Genomic DNA, 26,998 nt, shown 5'->3' with positions numbered 1-26,998 from the left:
GGCAGAAAGAGAAAACATAAACATTGATTTGGTAACCCAAACCCAGGAGGGCTGAAAACTGCAACCAAGCCCACCTCCCGCGCAGAAATAAATCCTTCAATTTGTCTTTTTTTTTCTCCAACCAGAGGGGTTGACGCGTTGTTGTGACTCCTCCTACAGCTGGACGAATTTTGGATGACTGTATTATATGTTTGTGACTTCTTCTGAGAAATTTTTTATTTTTTTCTTAAAAAAAGTGAGAGATATGAAGAATTTAATACCCAGGTGAAAGTCCTAACCTTCGCTGACAAACATTATATACAATCTTCAGATTCTATATAGTTGTTTAACTGCTTTGCTAGCTGTCGAGGATTGCCTGGATTCAAGGTGACTTCTATTACAGACCCCCCTCTCTCTCTCTCTCTCTCTCTCTCTCTCTCCTGACGGGTATGCTTTGTCCATCCCATTAAATATCCTGCACCTCATTGTCCTCTTCTCTCTGATGGTTAAACTTTCACACATCTTCGTTTCCATCTCCTCCTCTAAGCCATTAATCTTGAATAGCTTAATGGCAACCTCCGTCTCCAAACCAGGCCGGGTAAGACGGCTTGGCGAGCTTCTCCAAGAGCAACAAGAACCTTTTCAGCTGCAAGATTACCTTTCGGAGAGAGGGTACTTGAAGAAAATCTCGAATTCGGAAGCTAGAGATGGTTTCTGCACTTCCATTTCACATAAGAATTCTAAGAGTTCGGGCAGTTATGGTTTGAGGAGAAGACCTCCGCACTGCCCGAAGGTCCTCAAGTTATTAATTAACAAGCTTGTTTTCGTTGGTAGCAACCGAAAAACATCGAATTGCGATACTAGAGCTTATGAGGATGAAGGTGTTTGTGTCTGTGAGATGGGAGGCGCGAGGGCTCAACAAGTTGCAGATTTGGATCAGTTTTCGTCGGCCAGCAGCGTCACGTTATTTGATTCTTGTTGTGAAAGCGATGCAGAAGACTCTCCCTCACCTCAAAGAAGTGAGCACATTCCATCTTCTTCTGCAGACACTTTCAGAAGCTTAGAACTTTGCAATCTGAAACAGAAAGAGGTAGGATTAACGTCTTGTGCATTCTATTTTTACCCAATTAAGTGTAAAGTGTTCTTCTGTTTTCATGTACTGAGTTTGATTACTCACAAAGCTAATAACAGGATGACACGGATAGAAAGCTTCAATGTGGATGCATGGAAGATACCAAGCAACTCAGTCCTGTGTCAGTATTAGAAGAACAACCTTACCATGAAGGTTCTCGAATCCAAAACCAGAGTTAAATCTTTGCAACCTTTGTCTGCTTTAAGTTACACTAAAATAAAATGTTATCTTTATCCATTTGATTCTGAAATAGAAAAAAAAAATCGTTTTTATTGTTGTTTGTTGGACAACAAAACAGTGTGGTGCTGCCCCGCTACAAGAAGCAAGGAGACACGATCAACTTCAAGTTTCAATGTACCCAAGGAAGTAGCAGAAGATTCCACATTCTCGGCTTCTATGTGGGATTTACTTGTACACTCACTGGAAGAGAAACAGGGTTCTATTGGATATGCAGAATTACAGGAGCTCCTTGGACCTGGTTCTTGTTCTCAGTACCTGAAGACCAGATGGGTATTGCAGCAGACAAGGCAGCTTCTCTTTGACTGCGTAAGGGAAGCGTTGGAGACTCATGGAACAAAACGATGGAGTCTATTTGATCGTCAATTCTTAGGGCCTGAAGATCTTGGGAGGATAATCTGTGAGCAGATTTGTTCGTGGGGCAAGCAATGCGGAGATAAAACAAACATAACCCAACTGATATATTCTGATTTTTCATACTCAACAGAAGAGTGGAATCATTTGAAGCCACGGATGAGAAGTGAGATAGCGGTAGAAATAGGCGATGTTATCTTGGAAGAAATGAGGAGTGAGATTGTAACAGACATGATTGACTTTTTTTTGCAATAATAGCATGCAATTCATTCCATCACTCATCATCTTTTCTTTCTACTTTTCTTTTATTTCTTTTTACTCTCACCTATTTTTTCATTTCGTGAGTTGCAGAAAGTGTAGGTTTAGTGATATTTTCTTTCTGCTTTGATTTGCACACTAAGCCTCATTTCCACATTCTCGTAAGTCTTAACGACCGAGAATGGCTCCATTTTAGATAGCCAAAACTTGCGCTTTCAAATGCAAATTAAAAGTTTGGGTGATTCTTCATACAACCCATGGCAGCAGGTAAATTCTCTGAAGCACAGCATGATCACGCCAAGGTTGTAGGTGGAGCAAAAATGAACTCACTGCACGTGCTAAGATTAATCTCTTCTTTTTTCTATATATCCCCAAAATTAGAGTTCTGATCAAAGGGAAAATACGTACCTAAGTTAATAAGCTAGGTATCTTTTCTTGTCTTGCACAGGGTATATATGCCCAACTGTATCAAAATTAGGATGTGCCCTAATCAGCCCTCTTAAGTTAAAGATTAAAACTTTAGATGGCTAAATTAATCAGTTTGGAAAAGTGTCAATATTGTAAGTTACGGCATATTGATTGGCTGATACAAAAAAGGAGGATTGAACAAGCTCTCCTATGATCTGGCGGTGGGCGGTTTTGCATTAGTCACACCAACTCTCCAAAATATGATAATTGGCCTATTTATTTTATTTCTTTAATTTTTCAATATAAAATGGAGTTATGGAGCACTCCCCCTCATCAATAGTCAAGTAGTTTTCAGAAATAAATCCTTTTGAGTACTAAGCTTTGTTCTTTATTTATATATGTGATGGGTATCCTTTGTCCTTTCATTTGGGGTGTGGCCAAGGACAAAAAAAGAAGAGGTGTACCCAAATTGGAAGGGCACTCTACACAGAGAAACTTTTTAAATTATCTGTGATGAGAGGGGTAACGTGTGTGGAGGTTGATGACTTGATGTGTTAGCTCAGCGACCTTCATCACCTCCATGTAGAAGAAGGGAACTCCATGCAAATAGCAATAGATGTTGGCCTGTGCAACTCATCCATCCCCCTTACATTTAGTGTGGAAATTGCGTACTTGTACCACATGTACGTGAGTCTGCTAGTGGAGATGAAAATTTTCTCCATCAGAAATTGCTCAATTAATTAAATACACTTGCACTGTTGCACACTTATTTTGTTTTCAAGTTTTTTTTTTTTTTAATATTAAAGGAAACTCTTCATTGAAAGAGACACAAAGAACAAAGTTGCCAAATGCCCTCAATTTAAAATAACCTTAGTCTCGATCCCGTCTTGTGCTTATTTACAGTTAAACAAACAACTCCCTTGTCAGCTATTTATTCGCTTGGTGTGGTCAATGTGACCCTCTAGTCTACCAATAAGACATACGTACAAGATATCTTGAGAAAACCTCATTGGGAGTGCTGCCTCCTTGGATTATAATTGTTTTTCTCTAGTTTCATGTTAGAGGAACTGAGCAAGTGTTCAGCCCATTTGATTTGTTCACAGTTGCTTTTGCATAGTCTATCACAATGAACCCAAGACTAAAACCTATAGCTATAAGATCGAAAAAAGCAAACCAAATCCAATTAGACACCACCACAAAGAAGCAACAACCTACAACAGTTGAATAATAAGCAAGACCTCTGAAATCGGCATCAACGAAGAAATCATTAACAAAGAAATGAGGTCACAGAGACCACAAAGCCACCGAAGACTCCCGAAACAATGAAGCACAACCAAAACCCTGAAACACTTAAATCTAAACACACCATGCAAAGACTATTGACAAAAAAATAAGTAAAAACTTCAGTGAAAGCATACATATAGCTCAAGGAATAATTCTGGTTAATAAATGTTAATAGTTACTGTCTTTTGGTACACCGAAGGTTGCCTAGGTGGGTCGTCCATATACATGTTTCTTTAGTCTTTACTGCAGGATTGGACCCCTCTGGACTTTTGGAGGCACAAAATTAACTTGGTTAATTCAATCCCCAGAAATGCCCACCAGCTCGATTCAAGTCCGGTTTCAAGAAAATCCTTGGCCAGTTGGCCTTGTGATGAATTAGTTGGGTAAGGTTATTTAATTAGTGAAGATTCCTAAACGACCAAAAAATTTTCCAGATGGTAAGATGGTTTATGGCCCAAAAAGAGCCCCATGTGCTCCTTCTCCCACCCTCTATTTATTGGGAAAGTTTCAATCTTAAATCCCTTGTCAATACAAGGTTAAGATAGGATGGGCTAAGATGATCCAGGTTTAACATGTGGCCGATTCAAAGGGTTCCTTCTGCATTGACCTTTCCACTTCATCTCTCTACATGGAAAAGAGTAGATTGTTCTGACCCGACGACTAGTTAGTTAGAAAACAATTAAGGGGGTGTTCTATTTGCTTTTGTTCTAGAAAACAGTACATGCTTTTAGAACCATTAAAATAATGGTTTTTAAAACATAAACTAATTTTCTAGTGTAGAAATTATATAATTTATGTATTGTGATCATGGTTTTTAAAACTGGATTGGAAAAACCAGAAACTGGTTATTTGATTGGTTCCATTTTATCCTAAAACCACTTTTTGCCAAAAACTTTTGATTTGGTCAGCGAATCCAGGTGGTCGAACTATGGACCCAAACAACAGTTTTTGGCTGTTTTTATTTTTTATTTTTCAGTCAGAACAGGCCATCCGTTTGACCCAGGAACCAGTTCCCATAATGGTTTCCTGTCCAGTCCAATTTTAAAAACCTTGATTTTGTATTAAATAAGATGAAAACATGTTTTTTGACACTAAAAATTCAATTACATATTCCTTTATTTCAATTTTAAAAATAAAATTATAAAAGACATACACACAACCAAGCAAGGTTCAAAGTATTAGAAACGCTATGCCTATCGGAATGGCAAATTTAAGAGATGTATCGGGATACGCCTTGAATACACATGAATACGGATGAAAAATTAAGATACGCATGGAAACACATGGAAATGCTATAAATACTCTAATAAATCATAAATAAACATCAATATCACTAAATATAAGACGTAAATGAGCTATTTATGCATAAAAATAACACATTTTAGTGGGTTTTATGAAAAACATATTATAATCAATAAACGGGAAGTTGGGAATAGAAGCATACTATCTAATTATGGACATAATAGATCAAGTAAATATTTTACATGTTTTATTCTAATTCTCTAAAAGCTAAATAATTATTTATTTTTATTCAAATAAATATTTTGCATGTTTTATTCTATAAATTAAATTAAAATTAGGAAAAGTAAATATGTAACAAAAAATTGAATGGATTTATGGACACAATAGATGAAATAACTATTTTGCATATTTTATTCTAAAAATTAAAATTAAAAAATAAATATCAATGTTTTAAAACACAGAGGCATTCCACTACCTAGAGGCATGAAGCATAGTTTAGAATGCAAGAGGCATAAGCTTCCTTAAGAGGAGGAAGGAGAAAGGAGGAAGGGGGGATTTAATTTTTTTCTTTATCTTTAATAAAAAACTTTTATATTAAGAAAAACAAAAATGCATAATAGTTGTTAAAAGGGGGGTCTTGTCGAAGTGAAGCAAGACCCCCCTAACTCAAAAAAATAAATTAGGCTACAACGAAAAGGGGGACAGGGGGGTCTAGGGGGTGAAGCCCCCCAGCGAAGGGATAGGGGGCAAACCACTTTCTTTCCCCTTATCTTTTCTAACATTGGCTGAAAATGTAAAAGAAATTTGAAAAAACATATTTAGTTTCACTCCTTTTTTCACAACCTTGAAAAACTTGTTGAATCTTGCAAATTTATAGATGTTTTGGCAAATTTTTACAAGATTTGAGTCTTTAAAAAGGTTAAAAAGCTTTTTGAAGAATTTGGAAAAGAAAGAGAGATTCTGAATTGGGTTTAGAAACCCTCTTTCGAAAGGAGTTTTATTTGCGTTTTTGCCACATTAAAATCGTATTGTATCGGCCGATACACTATCGTATCAGTAGCATATCAGCCCATACAGTGCCGAAACACACCGATACTCAACGATACGGCCTCAATACGATGAATGGATACGGCATATTCAATTTGGTACCATGTGCCGTGCCAAAAACTTGCTGATCGATACGTATCGGTTGATATGGGCCGATACGTAACGAAATTTTGAACCTTACAATCAAGAACAGATATTTTGTACTTTTAAAAAATAATATATTTTCAAACTTAGATGAATTAAAAGATTCAATTTACTGACAGTTAATTAAACACATACAACAATAATGCATCATAGCTCTTTTATGGGAGATGAACCGACTTTATTGGTAACACTGACTGAATTAGCAGATACGCCATGATTCATGCATCAATTCAATGGAAAATGGGAGCCGTCAAACAAGACCAAGGGGAGATACTTAAGTTTCATCTTCGAATATTGAGACCTGGAAGAGCGGCCTTTGGTAGGGATGGTCTTTAGGCCCAGGCCCAACTTGGGTAGATCAGGATTGAGGAGTCAGAGACCAAAACTTGGCACATGTATCATTTTTAGATCAACGGTACCCTCCACTGAATTACTTGTCAAGAGATGGCATGGACTACGACATGGCTTTTGGTAATTTTGTTTGCAGTTAAAGTGTGGCCTATTCAATTGAATGGTGGGGTCTTAGTTCTCTCAAGTCAGACGTCAGAGGTCAGACCATTATACATGAGAGTTATCAGCCCTCTTCTGAGTCTCTGACGGTTCGTGAGGGTAGGATCTGCTACCAACAAAACGCTTCTATTCTGTAGGTATTTCCAATGTACGGCTGTAATAGCTGATTGGAACATTGTTATTGTTGTTGGGAGTGTGTATAGGCAGCTGATCCAAAGTCGCTTTTGAGCCTTGAAAGGCATTCATCCATTGAAGTCCATATTACAGTAGTTCTACTTCTACCAACTGATAGTGCTAGCTGTGATGTTTCACCAACAAGTGTAAGTGTAAGTGTAAAGAAAGATTATTCATGGGTAATTTGGTGAATCATGCATCATCAACAGTCTGTTGACGAAAGATGATGAAAAGTCATGGTGAGCCCTATTTTGATTTGAGCGAGGCCTTGGAAGGACAATTATGCCCCTCACTGAACGAGCGATAATTTAATGAAGTAATAAATTGTTTGAGGACTGGTGAGTGGTGGCACAAACAAAATCGTGAATCGTGATATGGGTAGCGTTGTTTCAAATTTCAATTCGTTACTGGATACTAGCTCATAAAAGCTGAGCCATGAGCCACCATGGAAATGTAAACCCATAAACCCATAATTGATGATGCGGTAAGGTAAGGATAACATGACAAAAGTATTTAACTGAATCGGCATTTGAAGCACAACTCCAATGTTTAAAATACGAACCAGATGTAGAACTAAAAAGCCAGCTTGAGGGTGGGTAGAGTTTAACCATACACCGACACAGCTCATCTCAAATTTGTCTACTAGTCGGTTGGACCTCAACCTAATTCAGAATTGAATACAAGATGGTACAGACTTGTGTCATCAGTTCATCTTTTACCAAAAAAAAATGACGGGTTTTATTATTATTAGTACAAGGCCAAGTTACTGGCAGATAGCCAGTCTGCTCGATTTGTTTTTCAACTTATTTGAATTTCCAATAGATGTTTTAATTACTTGAATTATAACTTACATCACGCCCCTCAGTCAAAGACTTCAGTTGGTGTCCAAGGATTAGGCTTCTTCTGCGTTTGTACATTACTCATGGTAGTTTCAGGTTTAATGTTATTGACCCACATAAGGAATGTGTTTAAATTTACAGCAAATTTGGCTTTTTGATTCATAATTCAATTCTTATGTCATGTGATCCTGTAACTCAAGTTCTCCTCTCCGGTGCTGAATACACATTTATCTGTTTCCAAATTAAGTCAGATGTGTTCATGACAGTTGGATGATGGAACTAATGACCAGAACAGAACAGCTGACCAGGTCCTGGGTGGGTCTATACCGGCTGAAACGCTAAGTCTAATGGTGTAAACTTATGTGAGCAGCATCCGATATCCCATTAGAATAAGCCAATTTTCGTTTGGTCGTTGACAAAATCCCAAGGCACAACCAATGAAGGGAAGCTTGGTTCTTCAAATTAAGTCACCACCACTTGCTTAGCATCCAAACATATTTACAGGTTTTCCTTGGACTAATGCAGCGCTTTCTCTATTCCTAATCCCTGTGAGATTGCAAACAGTTCAGCTTCCTCGATAGAATGCAAGATGGTCCTGTCCTGCCTCCAAAAATATATAAACAAGATAAGTCCGGAGACAAGCAGATAGCCGCATAAGATAAATAGGATTGAGAAATTAATTCTGCACACATTCAGGGGGAGTTTCCCTCTTTCAGTTCCTGAAAGTAAACCTGAATGTGGATTGATGGAACAAGCCCTGAGTGATGAAATACAATATGTAATGTCTTTTTATTTTTCGATTGTTGTATTATCAATCATGTAATAGAACCTTAAATGTAGTAGCTCATACTTGAATAACCACACTAGTGTGTGTGACAACTGTATCAGCTAATTCGCCTTTCATCTTAACGTTATTGTTCCGCTAGGAGTTATCTATTGTTTTATTATTTGTGTTAAAATAATTAAAAATAAAAAAAAATCATTAAAAAGGAAAACCTAAACGTGTTGGGAGTTGGAAGTACTTGGAACTCATTGGATTCTCGATTTCCAACCTTCTGCCGCTTAAGTTTCAATTATAAAAAAAAAAAACCTTCTATTGTTTTGACCGTTTTTTAATTTTTTTATTTTTTTGTCAAAACGGGCCATTCGACCCAGTAACCAGACCCTTGACCGGTTCGATTTCCAGGTCGGTTTTAAAAACTATGATGTTATGTCATTCGACCGTCTGACAACAAAAATTAAAAAATAAAAAAAGGCCAAAAACCATTGAATGGGTCAGCGGGTTGATGGTTCGACCACACGGGTCAATGGGTCATTGACCGACTCAACGGTTTTTGGCCAAGGACCGGGGTTGGGGTAAAATGGAACTGGTTGCCTAGACGGTTCCCTATTAAAAAATAAAAAAAAAATGGATGACATGTTCTAATAACAAAAATTATAGGCAAAAAATTGAGTGAGTGAGATCAAGTAAGTAGTACCATATGTGTTATGTCACTCAAGCGTGTGACTCGTACGACCTAAAAATGGAACTGTTCTGACCACCGGTTTTCGGGTTGACAGTTCAATTGTTTGGTTCGAACAGATGGCCCATTCTGACAACAAAAATAAAAAAATAAAAAAAACGACAAAAAATCATTGAACAGGTCAATGGTTCAACTGCTTAGGTCAATGGGTCGTTGACCGATTCAACAGTTTTTGGCCAGGGACCGATATTAGGATAAAATGGAATCGGTTGCCCAGATGGTTCCCAATTAAAAATAAATAAAAAATGACAAAAAACTATTGAACAGGTCAACGAGTTGATGGTTCGACCGCTTGAGTCAATGAGTCGTTGACTGATTCAATGGTTTTTGGCCAGAGATCGGATCGACAATTATCCGTTAGTTTATATGTATTACTACTAAAGCTCTTCATGTGTAGGAATCTTCTTTATTTTTTAAAATTTTATAATTTATACACTGAATCAAAGCTATCTATTATAAACAAAATAACAGTAGAGTAAAAATTAGTTTTGAAATTTCTAAAGATAATAGAGGATGAAAAAAGATTATAATTAATAGAATTAAATGCGATATTTATTTCAACGGTCTTCGAAAAAACACATGCAAATAATTGAATCCACTCCACCCAACCAAGTAGAATGCTTGCCCCAACCAACCAGTTGCAGCGGCTGAAGTTCCAGAGGTGGGAGAACCCTAAACGGCAGAAGGGTGGAGAGAAAGGCACATTAAATGGGACAGGTTTTCCTTTTTCATGATTTTTTTATTTTTAATTATTTTGGAACAAATAATAAAACAATAGAGAACTCCTAACAGAAGAAAAACGTTAAGATGAAAGGCAAATTAATTGGATCAGTTGTTACACAGCTCATGCTTACTTAGCTTACGTACATCCGGACCCGAATAACCATGGAGAAACTCCGTATCTTAGTAATAGTGAAATGAGATTTTACAGAACATATGGTTTATGCAAAAAAAAAAGAAAAATATCATTTTATACCAGTCCCTTTTCCAATATGAAACCTTTCTTTAAAAACATTACTTCAGCAAATACTGCCTAAAATTAAAAATGGTTAAAAACTAATTTTATCTTTCCAAATGTAAAAGAAATGCGCACCCGCAGCAACTGCTATAACTTAAAGCTCATTGCTCCGTATCTGTAGACTGTAGCAATGCTAAAACAAAAACTATAATGGAACCATTTCTTGCATTAGCTAGCCATAAGCATTTTTTATAAAATTGTCATAAACTGATCCAACCACCAGAAATCACTTCTAAATTTGGCATTGCAGACGGGTCTTTCACAACACTCAAGGTGTAAGTTATCTTGCTGGTAAATTATCTAGCTAATTGACAGGGAGAGTCAGAGACCCAGAATTGAGTTCCACCTTCCCCATTGGTTGCTTGGGGTTTAGAAGTTTGAAGGAAGACTACCCCTAAGGTGTAGGCCATTTGCCCGCCAAACGTATGTAGACACTAGTGTAAGGGCACGTGCACAAATGTAAGTAAAAAGTAAAGATATAAGCTAATATTATATAATCAAATTTAAATTTCATAAATTATGATTTGCACTAAAATCAAGGCAAATATCATCTTTATATAAATACACAATCGAGGTTCAAAGTATCGGCATGTATCGGCCGATACATATCGTTTCGGCACCCCACCGATATGCCCCTACAGTGGGTGTATCGGTGGTCTGACTGGTTCATGGTGTGGCAAAGACTTAAATCGACTCCCCTGAACCAGTTGGCAAAAAAAAAACCACCAAAAGGAGTATCAATTTGCCCGATACGCCCATATCGGCATATCGGGCATATCAATATTTTGAACCTTGTAAAAGATCAAGCCTATGAGACAAAAAATGATGAACGGGAATAAAATGAAAAAAGAGGGAAACAAAAAATAAATACATTAAGTAGAAAAACCCAATTTCCAAATAAACAAATTCAAAATTGTAAAGGATTTTTCTGATTCTCAAAGAATGAGGAGCAAGAGATTAATTGAGAAAGATATTTTGTTCCTATTATAAGATTGTGATTGAATCCACATATGTTTGGTAAAAAGAATAATCAACTCGTCATTTCCTTTGAAAAAAAGATTAATAATGGAAAGCGTTCAATTGGACCATGAACATGGCAAGTGGTAACGCAGGTTATGCAGCTACTATGCTTGATTATGACCACCATCATGCTACAAAATGTTATTCTCGAGGAATGAAAACATATTCTAATCCAAAACTTTCTATTCTCAATTGAAGTCATGTTTGATTCAATTCTCATTCTTATCTACGACGAAATTCTAAAATGAACAAGAATAACAAGAATGGGCAACATTGGGCAGAATGAGAAAATATTGTTATGAACCAAACATTCTTTTCCTAAAAATGAATTTTTTTCAGACTGACAAGTGTCTTATATTGCTTATTTTCATTCTTCAAAGAAGCTTTGTGCTAATGGGTCATAAATTGCCAACCTAAGTCTCCAAAATTATTGGCATAGATGCTTATTCGCGAATGGCCGATGGTCAATGTCCACTGGTGTAAGTTTCCATGGCAGTCTGCCAGTAAACATCCATGGCAATAGTTTTGTAGACCTATGTTGGTTTTATGACCACCCGCATAAAATTTCTTTAAAGAATGAAAATGAGCAAGATGGGGCATAATTATTTTTCATGTTGCCGGTTACCTTAATTTTTATGCTATAGGCTGATTTTTCATTCTAAAAAGAATGAGATCAATGGCAAGAATTTTGCAACCAAATACTAATGTTATTCATTCTCGCACATTCTTACATGGCCTGAATGTGTCAAAAACTCCCAATTCCATATAAAAATATCCATTCTTGTATTCCAAACCAAAAACAATGAAGCTGTAAGCAATTCGAAAAAATAAAATAAATGACGAAATTTCCAAAAGCCGTCCAAATGTGTGCTGAAAATGAAGAATAACTTCAACCATACTCAACCCCGTGTGACAACTGGTGGCGCAGATTCTGCCTGCAGAAGGTACTGCAATTTTCCAAAATGAGGGAGCTCGGGTAAAATGTGGCAACCTCAAATCAGAACCATACATGAACAAAATGTTCTAATGGTAATATAACAATGTGAAGAGCCTCTCTCCAAACTTTTAGCCAAATTTTTAAGGACCTGAAGCCGATTATGTCTTTTTTCTAAGTTAACCCATGATTTTCAAACTGTTGTTGACCCGGATGGTTGGACCATTCAGCTCAAGAACGGTCTAGACAACCGATTCCATTTTATCCTAAACCCATTTCTTGGGCAAAAACTGTTGAATCAACCAAAAACCTATTGACCCAAACGGTCAAACCATCGGCCTATTTGACTCATTCAACGGTTTTTTGTTTTTTATTTTAATTAGGTTTTTGTCAGAATAAACCATCTGTTCGAACAAGATGGTCAAACTATTGACCCAGAAACCAGTGGCCAGAACAGTTCCAGTTCCAAATCATTTTTAAAAACATTGAGTTAACCTGAAGGCTGAAGCAGTGGTTCATAGGTTACGGCCAACCTGTTCAACCATCAAAAACCCTCAATACAAGCATATGAGAGAGAGAGAGAGAGAGAGAGAGAGAAGATAGATATGTGTCCGTGGTGGAAACTGCGGATGTTCTCCCACACAAACCACAGTCGAGTGATGACATTACCGCTGCTTCAAGCCTCCAAGTATTTTTTATTTGCTTTGTTGGTTCTTATTCTAATTTGTCGCCCATAAACAGGCCAAATTGTATTGTGTAGCGGTTTAACGGCCGGTCAACGACTTTTAGCCTTTAGGCAGGTTTGCGATAAAATCAACCTGTTCTCTTCACCGGGTGGTGGGTCAAACAGTTGAACCGCCTAGATCAATTATCGAGTTGAAAACACAAACTACTGAAAAAAATTACTGAGAATTAGCACTGCAATCATGATCAATTAAAGAACTACTGAAAAAAAATGTATACATATCCAACATAGTCAAGTAAATAGTTAATTCGCAATATCCGTGAGGATAGAAAGAGAAAGCCAGACTGAAAGTACGAAAAGGAATTAATAATCTGCAGGGATAGATAAAAAGGAAACTACCGGATTTCCCCATACTCTCCAAGTTCTCCATCTTCAAGCTCCTCATAAGCACCATTTCTACGGGAACCATCCCGGTGCTCTCTTGTGTTTCTTATGCCTGCTTTCTCCATCTGATTCAGGTGTGTAAGCATGCTGCTTCATATTATATAGAAAAATTACAATCCCTTCTATAATCCTCCAAAGTAAATTACAAACCTAGGTATGATAATATTATCAAGCTTAAATAATTTTAATAAGAATACCCATTAGTGTACCTTCCTCGATTTTTTCTGTCACTGTTATGTCTACGAGATTTTTTTGGCTCCTCTTTCTCATCTTTTTCAGAGCTTATATCATCCGCTGTACTATGATGTCGTTTTCGATGTTTCCTTTCCTTGTCTTTGTCCCTGTCCTTGTCTTTACCCCTCTTTCTATCCTCTTTGGAGACATAAACGTCAGTTGCATCAATGTTCTCACTCTCTGTTCCATCCTTCTTAGATCGCTCTTTTCCCTTTTCCCTTTCACGTTCTTTCTCCTTTGCCTTTCTCTCCTTTTCTTTCCTCTTTTCTTTCTCCTCTCTCTCCTTTTCTTTTTTGGTCTGTGCATGACAAAATTGGGAAATATTAGTGTCAGTGGTAGAAAGAGGACTCCATTAAAAAAAAAAACTCAGTAAAACATGAGGAAGGATCATTATTTGTGTGTTAAATTTTCTTAACTGCAAGCAACAAAATTAAAAGATTTTTTTTGATAGGTATGGAAATAATCTAAAACCTTCTTAACAATATATCATTTCTAATTCCCATCGTAGTATCACTTTCTCTGTAATGACAAATTTCTTTGTACAAGATACAATTTAGAAAATGAATGAACAAATAACTAGCTTACCCTCAAAAATTGGAATCATGACTAATTGAAGAGCACAAGACTGGTTAGTTATAAGCTCTTATTATTACAATACAATAATGAATAAACTCTCATGAAATATTAGCTCTTTTACTTTATCCTTGGGAGAGCCAGCAGGGTCAGGTTTACTTATTACAGCTAAAAGGTGTGGATCTAGTGCAGCAGAACCAACCAAAATAAAACATAAAACCATAATTCCATTTTTTTTAAAAAGGTTACATATTTTGATTAATATAAACAAAAAGGAGAGCCTTTGTACACAAAAAAAAAAAAAAAACCGTATAATGGGCCTGTACAACGATAAACTGTATATTCATATTTCTATACAAACAGTATATTTCTTATAAAAAATCTGCTATACGGTATCCCCTTAAACAACCTGAGTCATCATCCAAGAACAAAAAATGCCTTTGACTCTGTTGCAAACCACATCCTCAGAATTAGCCATGTCATCAAAACTCCACTGTTTCTTTCTCCTCAGATGGCCAGATGCACCAAAAGATAAACTAGAGGTGCCATACTCCATACCACTCTGCCCCTTTCACTGAAACCTGACAAATGCTATTCTCTTAGAAGGTTTAGCACCACTGGGAAACATCCTTTTCCATCCAAAAGTCTCTAACCCAGGACCCAAACCCTTCTAGCAAACTCACAGTGAAGGAAGATATGAATAGAAGACTCTTCTACTAACAATCACAGCACACTAGAAGTACTATTGAGCATCACTCCCCTTCCAAGCTGTTCATTGTTAGGCATTTTCCTAAAGCTGCTATCCACACCAAGAAGCCACCTTAGACTGGACAGATGCCTGCCAAATCTCAGTTCCAGGGAAGTCCATTACTCCTTGAGCATCCAGCCTCTTAAAAAAGCCTTCATTGAAAAAATACCAGACCTGTCTCATTTCCAGACTCTCTATCTTCAGTCCCTAATTGAGGAGAGATTCCATACAACTTGTTTAGAAAACTCGCCATCTCATTTTCCTAATTGTTGAGATTTCTTCTCATGATGGGATCCCACACCACAGACACATTGACAACCTGAAAGTTGTCCTTTACCAATGCCATAGTTTTGAAGGTGCAAAGGCAAGGCTAGGTGACAGAGGGACACCTAGTTGCCTAGGCAATGAAATTTTTTTAAGTATAAAACATATATCCTAGGGTAGTTCCCTAGGTTCCATAACCATATTTCCTTAATAATATCCATAATTTTCACAAGAATAGTATAAACTTCATGTTTAAGTATAGAAAATCAACATATTCATGAGAATAAAATGAAGAGAGAAAAGGGGCTGAAACCCTCTATTTTCACTATAGGAAAAAGAAGAAGAAGAAAATGTGTTGATTAACAAAACTTTAAGTTCTTCTTTATTGGTTCAGGTTTTGAAGTCTTAGAGAGTTCAATACAGCACTTAGCAATGTTTGTATCGATTAAACCCTATTAAATAAGAAAATAAAAAAAAAGAAATTAGTATATGAACACACAAAATGAATATTTAGGTTAATGTCTATTTTATAATTATAATCTCAAAAAATTAAGAACATAAAAGTATTATGCTTGGCGATTAGGCGAGGCAAGTCTCCAAGGGCACCTTGTCACCTAGGCACCCGCCTGGCATTGTCTTGACAACCATGACCAATGCTCCACCATTACTTGCAGCCAGGCATAGAGAGGGAAATAATTCCATGCCACTACCAAGTTTCTATAAATGGCCGAGTCACAAGTAAGCACCACGGTATATATCTAAAGCATAAAACATCCAACATATATTCAAAATTAAGTCACTTGAATCCACACACATAGTTGCAACCAAAATCATGGCAACAAGAAACACCCAAACATCCATTACTTGCAGCCAGGTATTGAGAAGAATCTAAACCATGGCAACCAAAAGTTGCATCACCTACATCATTAATAAGAAAGCAATCATGAAACTTCTATAATGTGTCCAATATCAAATATACAAGCAAAAAGGATTAATGTAAAGAAAATTGAAATGATTGAGGTACCTTTTCCTCCTCTCGCTTGCGCTCCTTCTCTTTTGCCTTTTCTTGCAAGTGCATAATGTACTCCTCAAAGATCTCCCTCCTAAAGCTCCCTTCCAGGATTGATCTGAAGTAAAGAATGTTATGAAAACATAAGACAGACAGTTTGACTTGTAAAAAGCACTACTTTAGTTAGCATCCATACCTGTACTCTTGGCTGTCTTCAAAAAGTGATTTGGAATCTTCCCATTTAGAAGATGCAGTTATTCCCTACAAAACAAGTGCGAATGAATCAAGTTAATTCAACAAAAATGCCACACATTACCCAAGTGTTGCTTATTACGAATGTCAATAATATTCATTACGAAAAAAGTTGTCATACCTTAATTGAATAAAGTAGTTCAGAAAAATCATCTGCCAGACACTGACGCTTTTTAGCTTCCTTTTCCTCTTTCTCCTTGATCCTTTCTAGTAGCTCAGCAAATATAAGCTGCAAGTAGTGTCAAACATGGAATTAAATTCATGGTATAACATATAAGCAAGTATGCAGGGATTAGAAAAAATGGAGAATAGGGAGGAGATTAAATAACAAAGCCATAGTCAAGCCATTTCTAAACAGTGTTAAGTTGACCATATATGGATTTATAAGGAACAAAATAACATGATTTAACTAAGATCCTTTTTGTTAAGTAAAATTTGTCCCGATGAACAAGAAATGTAAGGAGGGTGAACACGAAAATGTGAATAGAAGTCCAACTACATTAGGTAAACTGGGAAAAAACAGTAAGAACTAAGAACCTGCTAAGAATGACAACTTATGGTACAATGACATCTTCAATATCCTTGAAAAACGTGGCTTTTTATCATTTGAAACCAAGAGCTAAGAATCCAAAATGCACATGGAACCAGTAGTGTTGACACACCCCAGGAAGCCTAATCCCCTCCCCCCAGTTGAGATCCCAATCTCTCTTACTAGTTTGTCAGATATATTAGATCCCTTTTCCTTAGTTGCAAGAGTTTTTTTTTTTTTTTGATAATTTAGTTGCAAGAATATTTTATGATTTTGTTCTCTTAGGCATGGGAATCGAGTTCTCCAGCTTGAAGAATTTTCAAATAACCTTTGAAATATAAAGTCAAGTTTGTTGTTCTTCATAGCCCCATTTTTCCTTCTATCAGTAACAGTACTTCCTAGTTTTATTAATGTAAGATTTGGGAAACTCCACCATCCCAAAATGTTTGGAATGGATTGAAAAGGTACAACAGTAACCAAGAATATTAATCTTACATATTAAACTGCCCCCTAGGCTAGGTATCCTCACAACCAAATGATACCTTGTTACCCATTCCCTAGTTAGAAAATCTGTCATGCTATTACCTACCCTTTGAGTTCATCTGAACTAGCGGTTCAGGCATGTTCAGAATGCATCGAAAAAGTACAAAACATGCAAACATAATACAAATTAAACTAACCCTAGACCAGGTGCCCCCAAAACTAAATGATACCTTGTCACCCATTCCCTAGTTAGAAAATTTGTCATGCTATTTTCTGCCATTGGAGTTGACCTAAACTAGCAACTAAGGTAAGCCGACAAAGAATTTTCTTCTCCAATTAAGAATCCAAGGGTCAGGGGAATATCTGTGCTTAAGAACAACCATTGAACCATCACTTGTCATCCCCATCTATTATGAGACAAGTCAGATGTGAGTCTGCCCTTCAAATCTGATATACAACAGATAAAAGAAATAAGAAAAAGTGAGAGAGAAAGAAAGGTTACAGCAGAATAGAAGAAGAAGAAGAAGAAGAAGAGAGTTCAATGGTTCTCTCTCTCCCTTCACTAATCTTTTATTAAACTTAATTAATCATGCTAATTACAAGTCTGCCCTTTAAGTGGGTGGCCAGTAAAGCAGTGACTTAAAACAACTTAAAAAGAGGTTAACAGGCTCATTAACACATAAAACAGATATAACATTACTTAAACGTAAAAGAAATATTAGGGCCCATTAGGCCCAGTCTCTCTACATAGTCTGACCCAAGGAGAAAGCTAATTTTAATCCTTGGAGAAGTTCCAGCAGTTCAGCTTCAAGGGATGTGCCTTCACCTGATGAGCTTGAGAGAAAAAATATTTCCCACCATTTCTGATTTATAAGATATACCATTTATATGCTTTTAGTGTCCATGCCATAAATTATGTTGTAGAAGCATCCATTAAGTATCCATTGTTGTATCAAGTACTAATTGCTTCTGAGACAGGTACACAAAGCATGTACAGGTATTCCGACATCATAGAGGTAGATTCAATTTGCCTCCTTACAAATTCCTAACTTGGAATGCAGAAGATGTGGTTGACAATAACTTGGCACAACTTTGAGTGCCATCAGTTTTTCCTTTCCCAAGGCAGTGGCACTACTTTAGGTTGCCCTTCTTTGACAAGACAAACAGAGGCATTCCCATTCCTAGATGCATCACGTCTAACAAATAGAATCGATTGACCATCTTCTTTTGTGGTGCAAGACAGCAACAGTTGCTTGGAAATTTATCTGTTGCATTTTTAGGATGGCATGGCATCATTCTTTCTAGCTCCTTTGTGGCTTTGGGATTAACCAAGTTAAATTTTATGGAAGGAACAGAAGGGTTTTAATGATCTTTTCCTTTTGCCAAGATTTCTCATATTCGTTACTCATTGATCTCTTTTTTTTTCAGTATTTACTCATTGATCTCTCATAGTGGATATAACAAGCTAGATTATATTTCAACAAATTAGGTTGTTTTTTAAGTGCAGAAAGTGGATGGCAAAATGTAAATCACTTAAAGTGGGGAAAGATTCTCATCCTACAATTTTTGGCATTTTGATAAAGAAGGACAACCACTAGACATCTAACACAAGACAAGGGTCATCACCTAGGTCCCACTCAAGCGTTCCAACATCATATACGCTTCATTTTGAGACAGAAGCACTCACAATGTAACACTAAAAGATTGGTTGAAACCCATAAAAATTGCCAACAAAACTAAAATATGTAAATTAACAATTAGAGAAAAAATCACCTTTAAGTTGACATCTGATATTGGTGGGGAACCAACATCATCAGCAATAGCAGATTTGAAATCATCAAGTGTCCATGTTGAAGCCATATTAATCTGAAAAAAAGATGCACCATCAGACATCTGTGGTGACTGAACATTTTCTGAACTAAAGTGGAAAGAATGAAAAAAAGGAAATAGAAAAAGAAGAAACAGAAGCAAGATACTTTTCCCAACTTCATTGCATCCTTTATTCGAGTCTTGTCTTCACGATACTGTCAACATAAATAAGGAGAAAAAAAGTTAGAATAGGATTTAAAGATTTATAGGAAATGTGAGTTTTGGTTGTCAATCACTCAATTAGTTGCATATCTAATTATGCACATATCATGTAATGTGCACATGCCAAAACCCAGTTTCATGATTTACAAACACTACATCTTGTGCACAACATGGTTCTTTGTTCCTTTGACTCTTGATACGACTTTCTTCTATACACTCCCTAACAATCTCCTTCAAAAGAAGAATGTATTTGCAAACGTATTATTTACAATTTCTTCCTTCAGCATCAATTTCATGACAAAAAGAAATACAAAATTAAAGCAAGCAATTAGCAGATTTCATAAGCATCGTACTGCATATCCAATGAGCATCTTTTTTTTATCAGTAAAAATCTTTCTATTCAATGAGCATCTTGACTATTGTCGGGATATGACAAGGTGCTCTATTGGTAAAAAGCATCCATAACAATCAAAAGGAACCATTCACAGTGTTCTAGAATTTTTCCATCAGTATATAATTTAGTTTTTTGTGTAAAATTCCCTGGGAGTATCCACCATGTGCTAACATGCCAAAAGTCAGATCCATATCCAGTCCACCCTCTCCCAAGACCCCAGATAGCCAGATAGCAGGGACCAGCATTGGGTAATGGCCTTTTTCTGTAAAATCTCATTTGCAACTAGAACAATGAAGATCCACAACAGAACCATGGTAAAAGAGACTAACCTGTTTCTCCAGTTCTTCAGCAACATCCTCAAATAAATCTTTTGGTGTTGAACCAGATGAGTTTGATGCAACTGCCAGATAAGCAGGCAAATCCTTAACCTGTATTCCAAAAAACAAAGAAAAAGGTAAGAAAAACTTCTACCAGGCCATAAGTAATGCAAACCATAAAAGGATAAGCATGTTAGGTTAGATTTGGTCTTAAGACTAAAACAAACTATTGCATCACCTTCATGCAATAGTCACGCCAATGAATTTTGGCTATAAGTGTCCCAGCAGCTACATGTTCTTCCAATAATTTACGAAATTCCTCTCGGTTTTTACGCTCAGCCCAAATGAGAAACTGAGGAAGTAAACCTCCAAATGGAGTAGTTCCAAATTGCAACCACAAAGGAGTACTTTCTTTCACCTTATGAATCTTCTTTTGCTCCTCTTCTTCCTTCTCTAAGTCACGTACATATTCCTATATAGCATCCAAGATTAGACCCAAGCTCAATAAACCATATTACTAGGATACTTCAAAATAGGTTATTATGACTTTCAGAAAATTCTATATGCAACATAACCTCTACTGACATTGTATTTACGTTAAACAAGGAAATCACATGCAGAGTTTACCTGGAAAATTTCCAACCGATCAATTTTTTCAAGACGTGAGCACCTTTCATCATCCTCCAAGCGATCTTGAACTTAACGCCACTGGCTGTTTGCCTGTAGACAAAAGGGAAATCATATAATATGTAGCAATCCCACTTTGCCAAAATAAAAATAAAAAATAAAAATACCTTGATAAAATCACATGACTCAAGAAATTGTCTGTATTCCATTATGTTCTGCTTATGTTCTTCCTGTGCTTTTGCACGTTCCTACATTAAAATCCCACGACATAAAAGTTAAACAGGAAAGACTCAACATCTATTGAACTGCAAGCTGCTCTAAGACCTAGCATTAAGAGCATAAACAAGAATGAAAAAAAAAAAAAGAATGATCATGAGAAGCTTACAATAGAGAAACATCTATAGGCCAAGAGAAAATATGGGTTTGGCTTTACTTTTCTTGGAATTTGGCCCCATGTAATTTGGCATGAAAACCTCTTTGATGAAACACAACCAGTGGTGACAATGACAGAAACCATAAACATGCAACTTTACCTTTTGCATCAAAGAGCAGCTCAATGATGGCTTAGTTCCAACATCACCAAATAAAAGTGGCAAAGTCCACTCTTTATCTGACATTAAGATATTCGCAAGTGACACATTCTGGTTATAGGCAAGGTTCAAAGTATCGATATGGGTGTATCGAATCATTCCACAGGGGGGGGGGGGGGCACCAAAATGCTTAATATGAAGGGTTTCTAAATTTTGATGATTTTAAACTTTAAATGGGAGTATTATAGAGACCCTGTAAAAATATGAAAAAAAAGTAGTAACACACGATACACAAATTCATGCATATCAGGTGTATTGATTTTTTAACCTTGGTTATAAGCATCTTTTTTCCATTGATTGCTTCTGTTCTATATCCTTTTATTTTATACATATAATTTTTTTCTTAATCAGTTTAACTGATTAAAAAGAACAAAGAAAAGGTACATGACCAATAATGCATTCAGCACCCAGTCAGCTGAATTGCAGAAGAACATGTAATATTTAAAAAAAAAAAAAACAGAGATTACCTTTTTCTGAAGTTCCACCAAATAGTTTTCAAAAAGATCTTCTCGATCTCTAGGTCGTTCAACAGCCTTGAACCTTTCATCATCCTCAAACATGGAGATAGCTTTACTGAAAGATATTGATAAAAAAAAAAAAAAGCTTTACTGAAAGATAGTCCAGAAAATCAATAAGAACATCTAAATAACAGTGAAAATTAGCATTATGGCATCTGGACTAGAAAAATGAATTAATGAGCTACAAAGGGAAAACTAGGCTTAAACATATTGTAAAGCAAGACAAGAACCTCCATCTTGTGGATGATGTCAGCTCTTTGGACTCCTGCAACATAATCCAAGCAAACAACAACTGATTCAGGAACATAAATTTAAAAAGAAACAACATTTGCCAGGAGCAATATCCAATATCCAACTCATTTCTAGCATTTTTGTGAACTCTTTGCGTGCCTTTTTCTGTCTCATACGTCTCTCTTCAGCCTCCTGTTTTTTCCTCTGGCCGAGGTACTGAAACATAAAAGAACAGGTCTTACTACTAACCTGATGGAGCAAATCAATCTAAGTGCTTAGGCATGCAATCACATAAAATCAACAAAATACTCACTAAAGGTTTACCTCATTAAATGCTTGCTTCCGTTCTCCGAGTGTTTTCAGAGCACCGTATCTCTTGTCATTGATTATTACCCTCATGGCCTGGAATTTTCCTTACAAATATCAATATCAAAAACTAATGCAGAATCCACAGAGGTTGAAAATAACCTTCATGCAGTTCAGCTTACCTGCTCCCAAGTCCAGTCAGATTCAACATTTGCTGACTCCAAAAGTGCTTTGAAAGCACTTTTTGCTTCCTGAAAGATATGTGTTAGAGTTAGCCGAATAAGGGTAGATTAGTCATCTCACCTTGGTTAAGTTATGAGCTTATGTGGCAGTCTTATTAGAGGTTCTCTGTCCCATACTTAAGTAGGGGCAGTTTAGTCCTTGTACATTTAATTAGAAGCCCAATCACTATTAAGAGGTCGACTGATAGGGTTTAGCTATCAAGTTCGACAGTTCTTTCATCTTCTTCTTCTTCTCTTCTCTTTCTTCTTCTCCTTACTGGGTCGGACTACTGTGGCTACAGTAGCTACAGTGAAAACATGGTATCAGAGCGTGACAACTTCAGTTCGTGACCTGTTTTAGTTCGTGACAACTTCAGTTCGTGACCTGTTTTAGTTCGTGACAACTTCAGTTCGTGCTTCAGTTCTCTCCTTTTCTTCTCTAGGCTGTCAATGGAGAAAAGTGATTCGTCCCAGGCCTGAAACATCACAGTTTTTTTCTGGTGCTCAGAACCTTCTTTCCTAAGAAAACAACTTCAGTAGTGAATGGTTGGCTGAAGCTCTCAAACGAAGGTTGGTTATCTCTCCTCTGTGTGCTGTTGGTATTTCTGGGTTGAAAATCTTCAAGAACTTGAGAGGACTGATTAGAACCTAGAAAACTAAGTTGGTTGTTGCCCTGGTTCTTGGAAAAAATTCCAAGAACAAGTTGTGTTTACAGTGACCAAATGGTGTAAGGGCTGCTGCTACTGTAGGTGGCCGAATGGTGCAAGGTGTAATGCAATGGTACCAGTTGAGTTTTTTTTTTTTTTTGTTGGTCTTGTGGTGCCCTCTTAAAAGCGTTAAAGAGGTCTGTATTGTGTGTGACAGCTATGGCTGTGTGGTGGTGCTTGTAATGCACGAACTCTTGACAGCAGTAGTGGTGTGACAGCTAGTTGAGATTTTGCTAAGTAGTTGTGGTGGTGCTTGTAATGCACAAACTCTTGACAGCAGTAGTGGTGTGACAGCTAGTTGAGTTTTTGTTGAGTAGTTGTAAATGAGCTTGCATGTGGTTAGTAAGTGCTGAGTTAATGTCGGTGTAGTATGTGTTTTTTTTTTTTTTGTGAAATCAGTAGTGGTGTGGATAAGAACAAAGGCGTGTGTATCTATCATTGTGTTTAGGGACTGCTGTAGGTTCTGGAACATCAAACTCTTGACAGTAGCACTTAGTTGGTGATTGGGAATTCAGATTAGAGGCAGCATTGAAAGAGTATCATGGCAGCAATGGGAGATGGTTGTAGTGATCAGAAACCTAGTGTGGTGGTTTCCTCTGACTATCTAGGTGTACAGATGACCTCAATTAAACTGAATGGTGAGAACTATGTTCCATGGGCCAAGTCGGTGGAAGTTTTTCTCAAAGCAAAGAGAAAAGTGAAGCATGTGAAAGAAGATAAACCACCGGCAGACTCTCCAGGGTTTGATGATTGGGAACAGGAGGATGCTCAAATCATGACATGGCTATGGAACAGTATGGAACCCAAAATAAGTGCCAACTTCATGTTCTTAGATACAGCTAAGGACATATGGGAACATGCCAAGAAGCTATATTCTGGGCAAGATAATACTACAAGGGTATATCAGCTCTATCAGGAGTACTTTGGTCTGCAACAAGGAAATAAAACCCTAGAAGAGTACTATGCCAGTATGAAGAACCTCAGAAATGAACTCAATGTCTATCATCCTCTCACTCCAGATGTTAAAGTTCAGCAACAACAGAGGGAACAACTAGATGTCACAAGGTTCTTAGTGGGGTTGAAATCAGAGTATGAACCAGTTAGAGCCCAAATATTGGGGGGCTCTACCCTTCCTACACTTGAGGAAGTGTTTGCTCGGCTCCACAGGATTTCTTTGGGACTGATAGAGAATCCCACACGGTCTGATAGATCAGCTTTTGTAATAGCCAGAGGAGGTGGACGTGGTACGAAAGGGGGAGGACATGCCTCCCGAGGAGGTCATGGTGGTTCCAGATTTGGCCGTGGTGGTGGTCGTGACTCAGGGGGAGGCCGTGGCAAAGAAAAAGGCATCTCTACAAGGAAGTGTACCCACTGTGGCAGGGAAGGACATTCCGTAAATTTCTGTTATGATCTTCATGGCCGCCCTCCCTCTAAATGGGCCAATCATGCTATTGCTGGTAGGGTTGATGTCAGTGATAATCAACAAGCAGACCTAACTCCTTCCACATCTACATCTGTTTCCGGAAGGGAGATGGTGAGTGTACCGCGTGATGAGTATGAACGGTTCCTTAAGTCCACTTCACAGCACACTACTGCTACTCTTGCCCACTCAGGTATAGCTTGCCTATCATCTAAAACCCCTCCTTGGATTATTGACTCTGGAGCCTCTGATCACATGACCGAGACTCCAGGTGTGTTCTCTTCTCTCTCTGAAACTTCCACATCTCAAACTGTTACCCTTGCCAATGGTTCCTCCTCTCCCATCTGTGGTGTTGGCAATGTTGACATGGCTTCTCTTTCTTTATCATCTGTTCTATATGTTCCTAAGTTTCCATTCAATCTTATGTTTGTTAGTAAATTAACCAAGACTCTTAACTGCTCTGTTACTTTTTTCCCTTCCTCTTGTGTTTTTCAGGATCTCAGGACGGGGAAGAAGATTGGTGGGGGACATGAAGCTGGTGGATTGTATTACCTTGACGGTGGTGGATCGTCAATTGCACTTCAGACTTCACTCACTCCTCTACAGTGGCATTGTCGACTGGGACATCCTTCTCTCAAGGCACTCAAGATATTAGTTCCGTCTTCGAGTCATTTGTCAGTGTTACAGTGTGAGTCGTGTCAGTTTGGGAAACATTGTCGTGTTTCCTTCAGTCCTATAGTTGAAAGTCGTATTTTGAGTCCTTTTGTTTTAGTTCATTCAGATGTTTGGGGCCCGATCAAAATAGAGTCTTATAATGGTTACAAGTATGTTGTCACTTTTATTGATGATTGTTCAAGAATGACATGGATTTATTTAATGAAAGAAATGAGTGAATTATTTTCCATTTTTCAAAAATTCCATGCTGAAATACGTACACAATTTGGTGTTCCAATCAAAGTTCTTCGTTCAGATAATGGTCGTGAATATTTTCTAACTTCCTTTCAACAGTATTTAGAACAGCATGGCATCATTCATCAAACTTCTTGTGCATCCACTCCTCAACAAAATGGGGTGGCTGAACGGAAGAACCGTCATCTCCTTGAAACAGCTCGGTCTATTCTTCATCATATGAGTGTTCCTAAACGGTTTTGGAGTGATGTTGTACTTACTGCGTGTTTCCTCATTAATCGGATGCCCCTCCTTTATTCTTCATGGTCGGTCTCCCTTCTCTATCTTGTTTCCCACCTTGTCTCCCTTTCCATTAACACCTCATATCTTTGGCTGTGTGTGCTTTGTTCACAATCAGAGTCCTGGAATAGACAAATTGGATGCACGCTCCATTAAGTGTGTCTTTCTTGGCTACTCTCAAACTCAAAAAGGGTACAAGTGTTACAATCCCATTACTCAGAAGTGCTATGTTTGTCCTGATGTCACCTTTTTTGAGTCTGTTCCCTTCTTCTCAGGAACTGAAGCATCTTCGTCTCCACCTTTACTTCCTCTTCCTCTTCCGGTCAGTGATCCCGCTCCGGGTGTTCCTGTTGGAGTTGACTCGTTATCTCATCCAGTACAGATCCCTACTGAACGACCACCAATTCGGCAAGTGTATACACGTCGAACGACACCGGCCCCTCCTCCAGCTTCTACCTTGTCCGTGGATCCTGTCGTTGCTCCTGTTGCTGAACCTTCAGGACTTGACCTACCCATTGCCTTACGAAAAAGTAAACGTAATTCTACTCTCCATCCCATTTCCAATTTTGTTTCAGTATCTCGCCTTTCCGCCTCACATCGCCAGTTTGTTTCACTATTGTCATCTATTTCCATACCTAACAATGTCCAAGAGGCTCTTAATTCACCTGGGTGGAGGCAGGCAATGGAGGAGGAGCTCTCTGCTCTTCAACATACTCACACGTGGGAGCTCACTACTCTTCCCCCTGGTAAGCATGTTGTGGGTTGTAAATGGGTGTATACTGTTAAATACTTGCCAGATGGTAGTGTGGAGCGTCTGAAAGCCAGACTTGTTGCTAAAGGGTATTCACAGTTGTATGGAGTGGACTATATGGAGACCTTCTCTCCAGTGGCTAAGATTAGCTCTGTCCGTGTGTTAATTTCCCTGGCAGTTATGTATGATTGGCCCTTATTTCAACTTGACATAAAAAATGCCTTCATTCATGGTGACCTTATAGAGGAGGTATATATGGAGCAACCACCTGGGTTTGTTGCTCAGGGGGAGGCTGGTAAGGTGTGCAGACTGAAAAAGGCAATTTATAGGTTGAAACAATCGCCTCGTGCTTGGTTCGGGAAGTTTAGTGAAG

The 26,998-nt window shown here is 37.6% G+C and overlaps 1 protein-coding gene and 1 pseudogene across 3 annotated transcripts in view; one reads left to right on the top strand and one right to left on the bottom strand.

Annotated features, from left to right (window-relative positions):
* On the top strand, window positions 1–1,979 carry LOC148847742 (uncharacterized). Of its 2 annotated transcripts, none has more exons than XM_088948821.1 (3): window positions 1–1,069; window positions 1,171–1,264; window positions 1,410–1,979. In XM_088948821.1, exons 1-3 carry the CDS (start codon window positions 482–484, stop codon window positions 1,955–1,957), a joined length of 1,230 nt encoding a protein of 409 aa, XP_088804947.1. In that variant the 5' UTR covers window positions 1–481; the 3' UTR covers window positions 1,958–1,979. The 2 variants fall into 2 exon arrangements, with proteins under 2 accessions (XP_088804947.1, XP_088804946.1); XM_088948820.1 differs by having other exon boundaries at window positions 120–1,069; window positions 1,171–1,285.
* Window positions 1,980–13,015: 11,036 nt separating this feature from the next.
* LOC148847741 (pre-mRNA-processing protein 40A-like) overlaps window positions 13,016–26,998 on the bottom strand; it is a 36,351-nt pseudogene continuing 22,368 nt past the window's right edge. Inside the window, exons 15-30 of the transcript XR_016101162.1 lie at window positions 22,521–22,589; window positions 22,357–22,434; window positions 22,192–22,248; window positions 22,032–22,066; window positions 21,751–21,856; window positions 20,861–20,941; window positions 20,694–20,786; window positions 20,305–20,538; window positions 20,079–20,177; window positions 19,301–19,348; window positions 19,098–19,190; window positions 16,434–16,541; window positions 16,257–16,321; window positions 16,076–16,178; window positions 13,442–13,764; window positions 13,016–13,319 (exon numbers count right to left, since the gene is read on the bottom strand). The product of XR_016101162.1 is annotated as a pre-mRNA-processing protein 40A-like (transcript). The remainder of the gene's footprint in view (window positions 13,320–13,441; window positions 13,765–16,075; window positions 16,179–16,256; window positions 16,322–16,433; window positions 16,542–19,097; window positions 19,191–19,300; window positions 19,349–20,078; window positions 20,178–20,304; window positions 20,539–20,693; window positions 20,787–20,860; window positions 20,942–21,750; window positions 21,857–22,031; window positions 22,067–22,191; window positions 22,249–22,356; window positions 22,435–22,520; window positions 22,590–26,998) is intronic.

This window comes from Nelumbo lutea, chromosome 6, assembly GCF_056320005.1.
Source record: "Nelumbo lutea isolate HS-2025 chromosome 6, American lotus-T2T, whole genome shotgun sequence".
NCBI lineage: Eukaryota > Viridiplantae > Streptophyta > Magnoliopsida > Proteales > Nelumbonaceae > Nelumbo > Nelumbo lutea.
This window is presented reverse-complemented; position numbering and strand designations above follow the sequence as displayed.

Coding starts and splice junctions, on each gene's coding strand:
- LOC148847742 (XM_088948820.1), top strand. CDS start 482: ATGGTTAAACTTTCACACATCTTCGTTTCCATCTCCTCCTCTAAGCCA. Junction 1,070..1,170: donor GCAATCTGAAACAGAAAGAG/GTAGGATTAACG, acceptor AGCTAATAACAG/GATGACACGGATAGAAAGCT. Junction 1,286..1,409: donor TTCTCGAATCCAAAACCAGA/GTTAAATCTTTG, acceptor ACAACAAAACAG/TGTGGTGCTGCCCCGCTACA.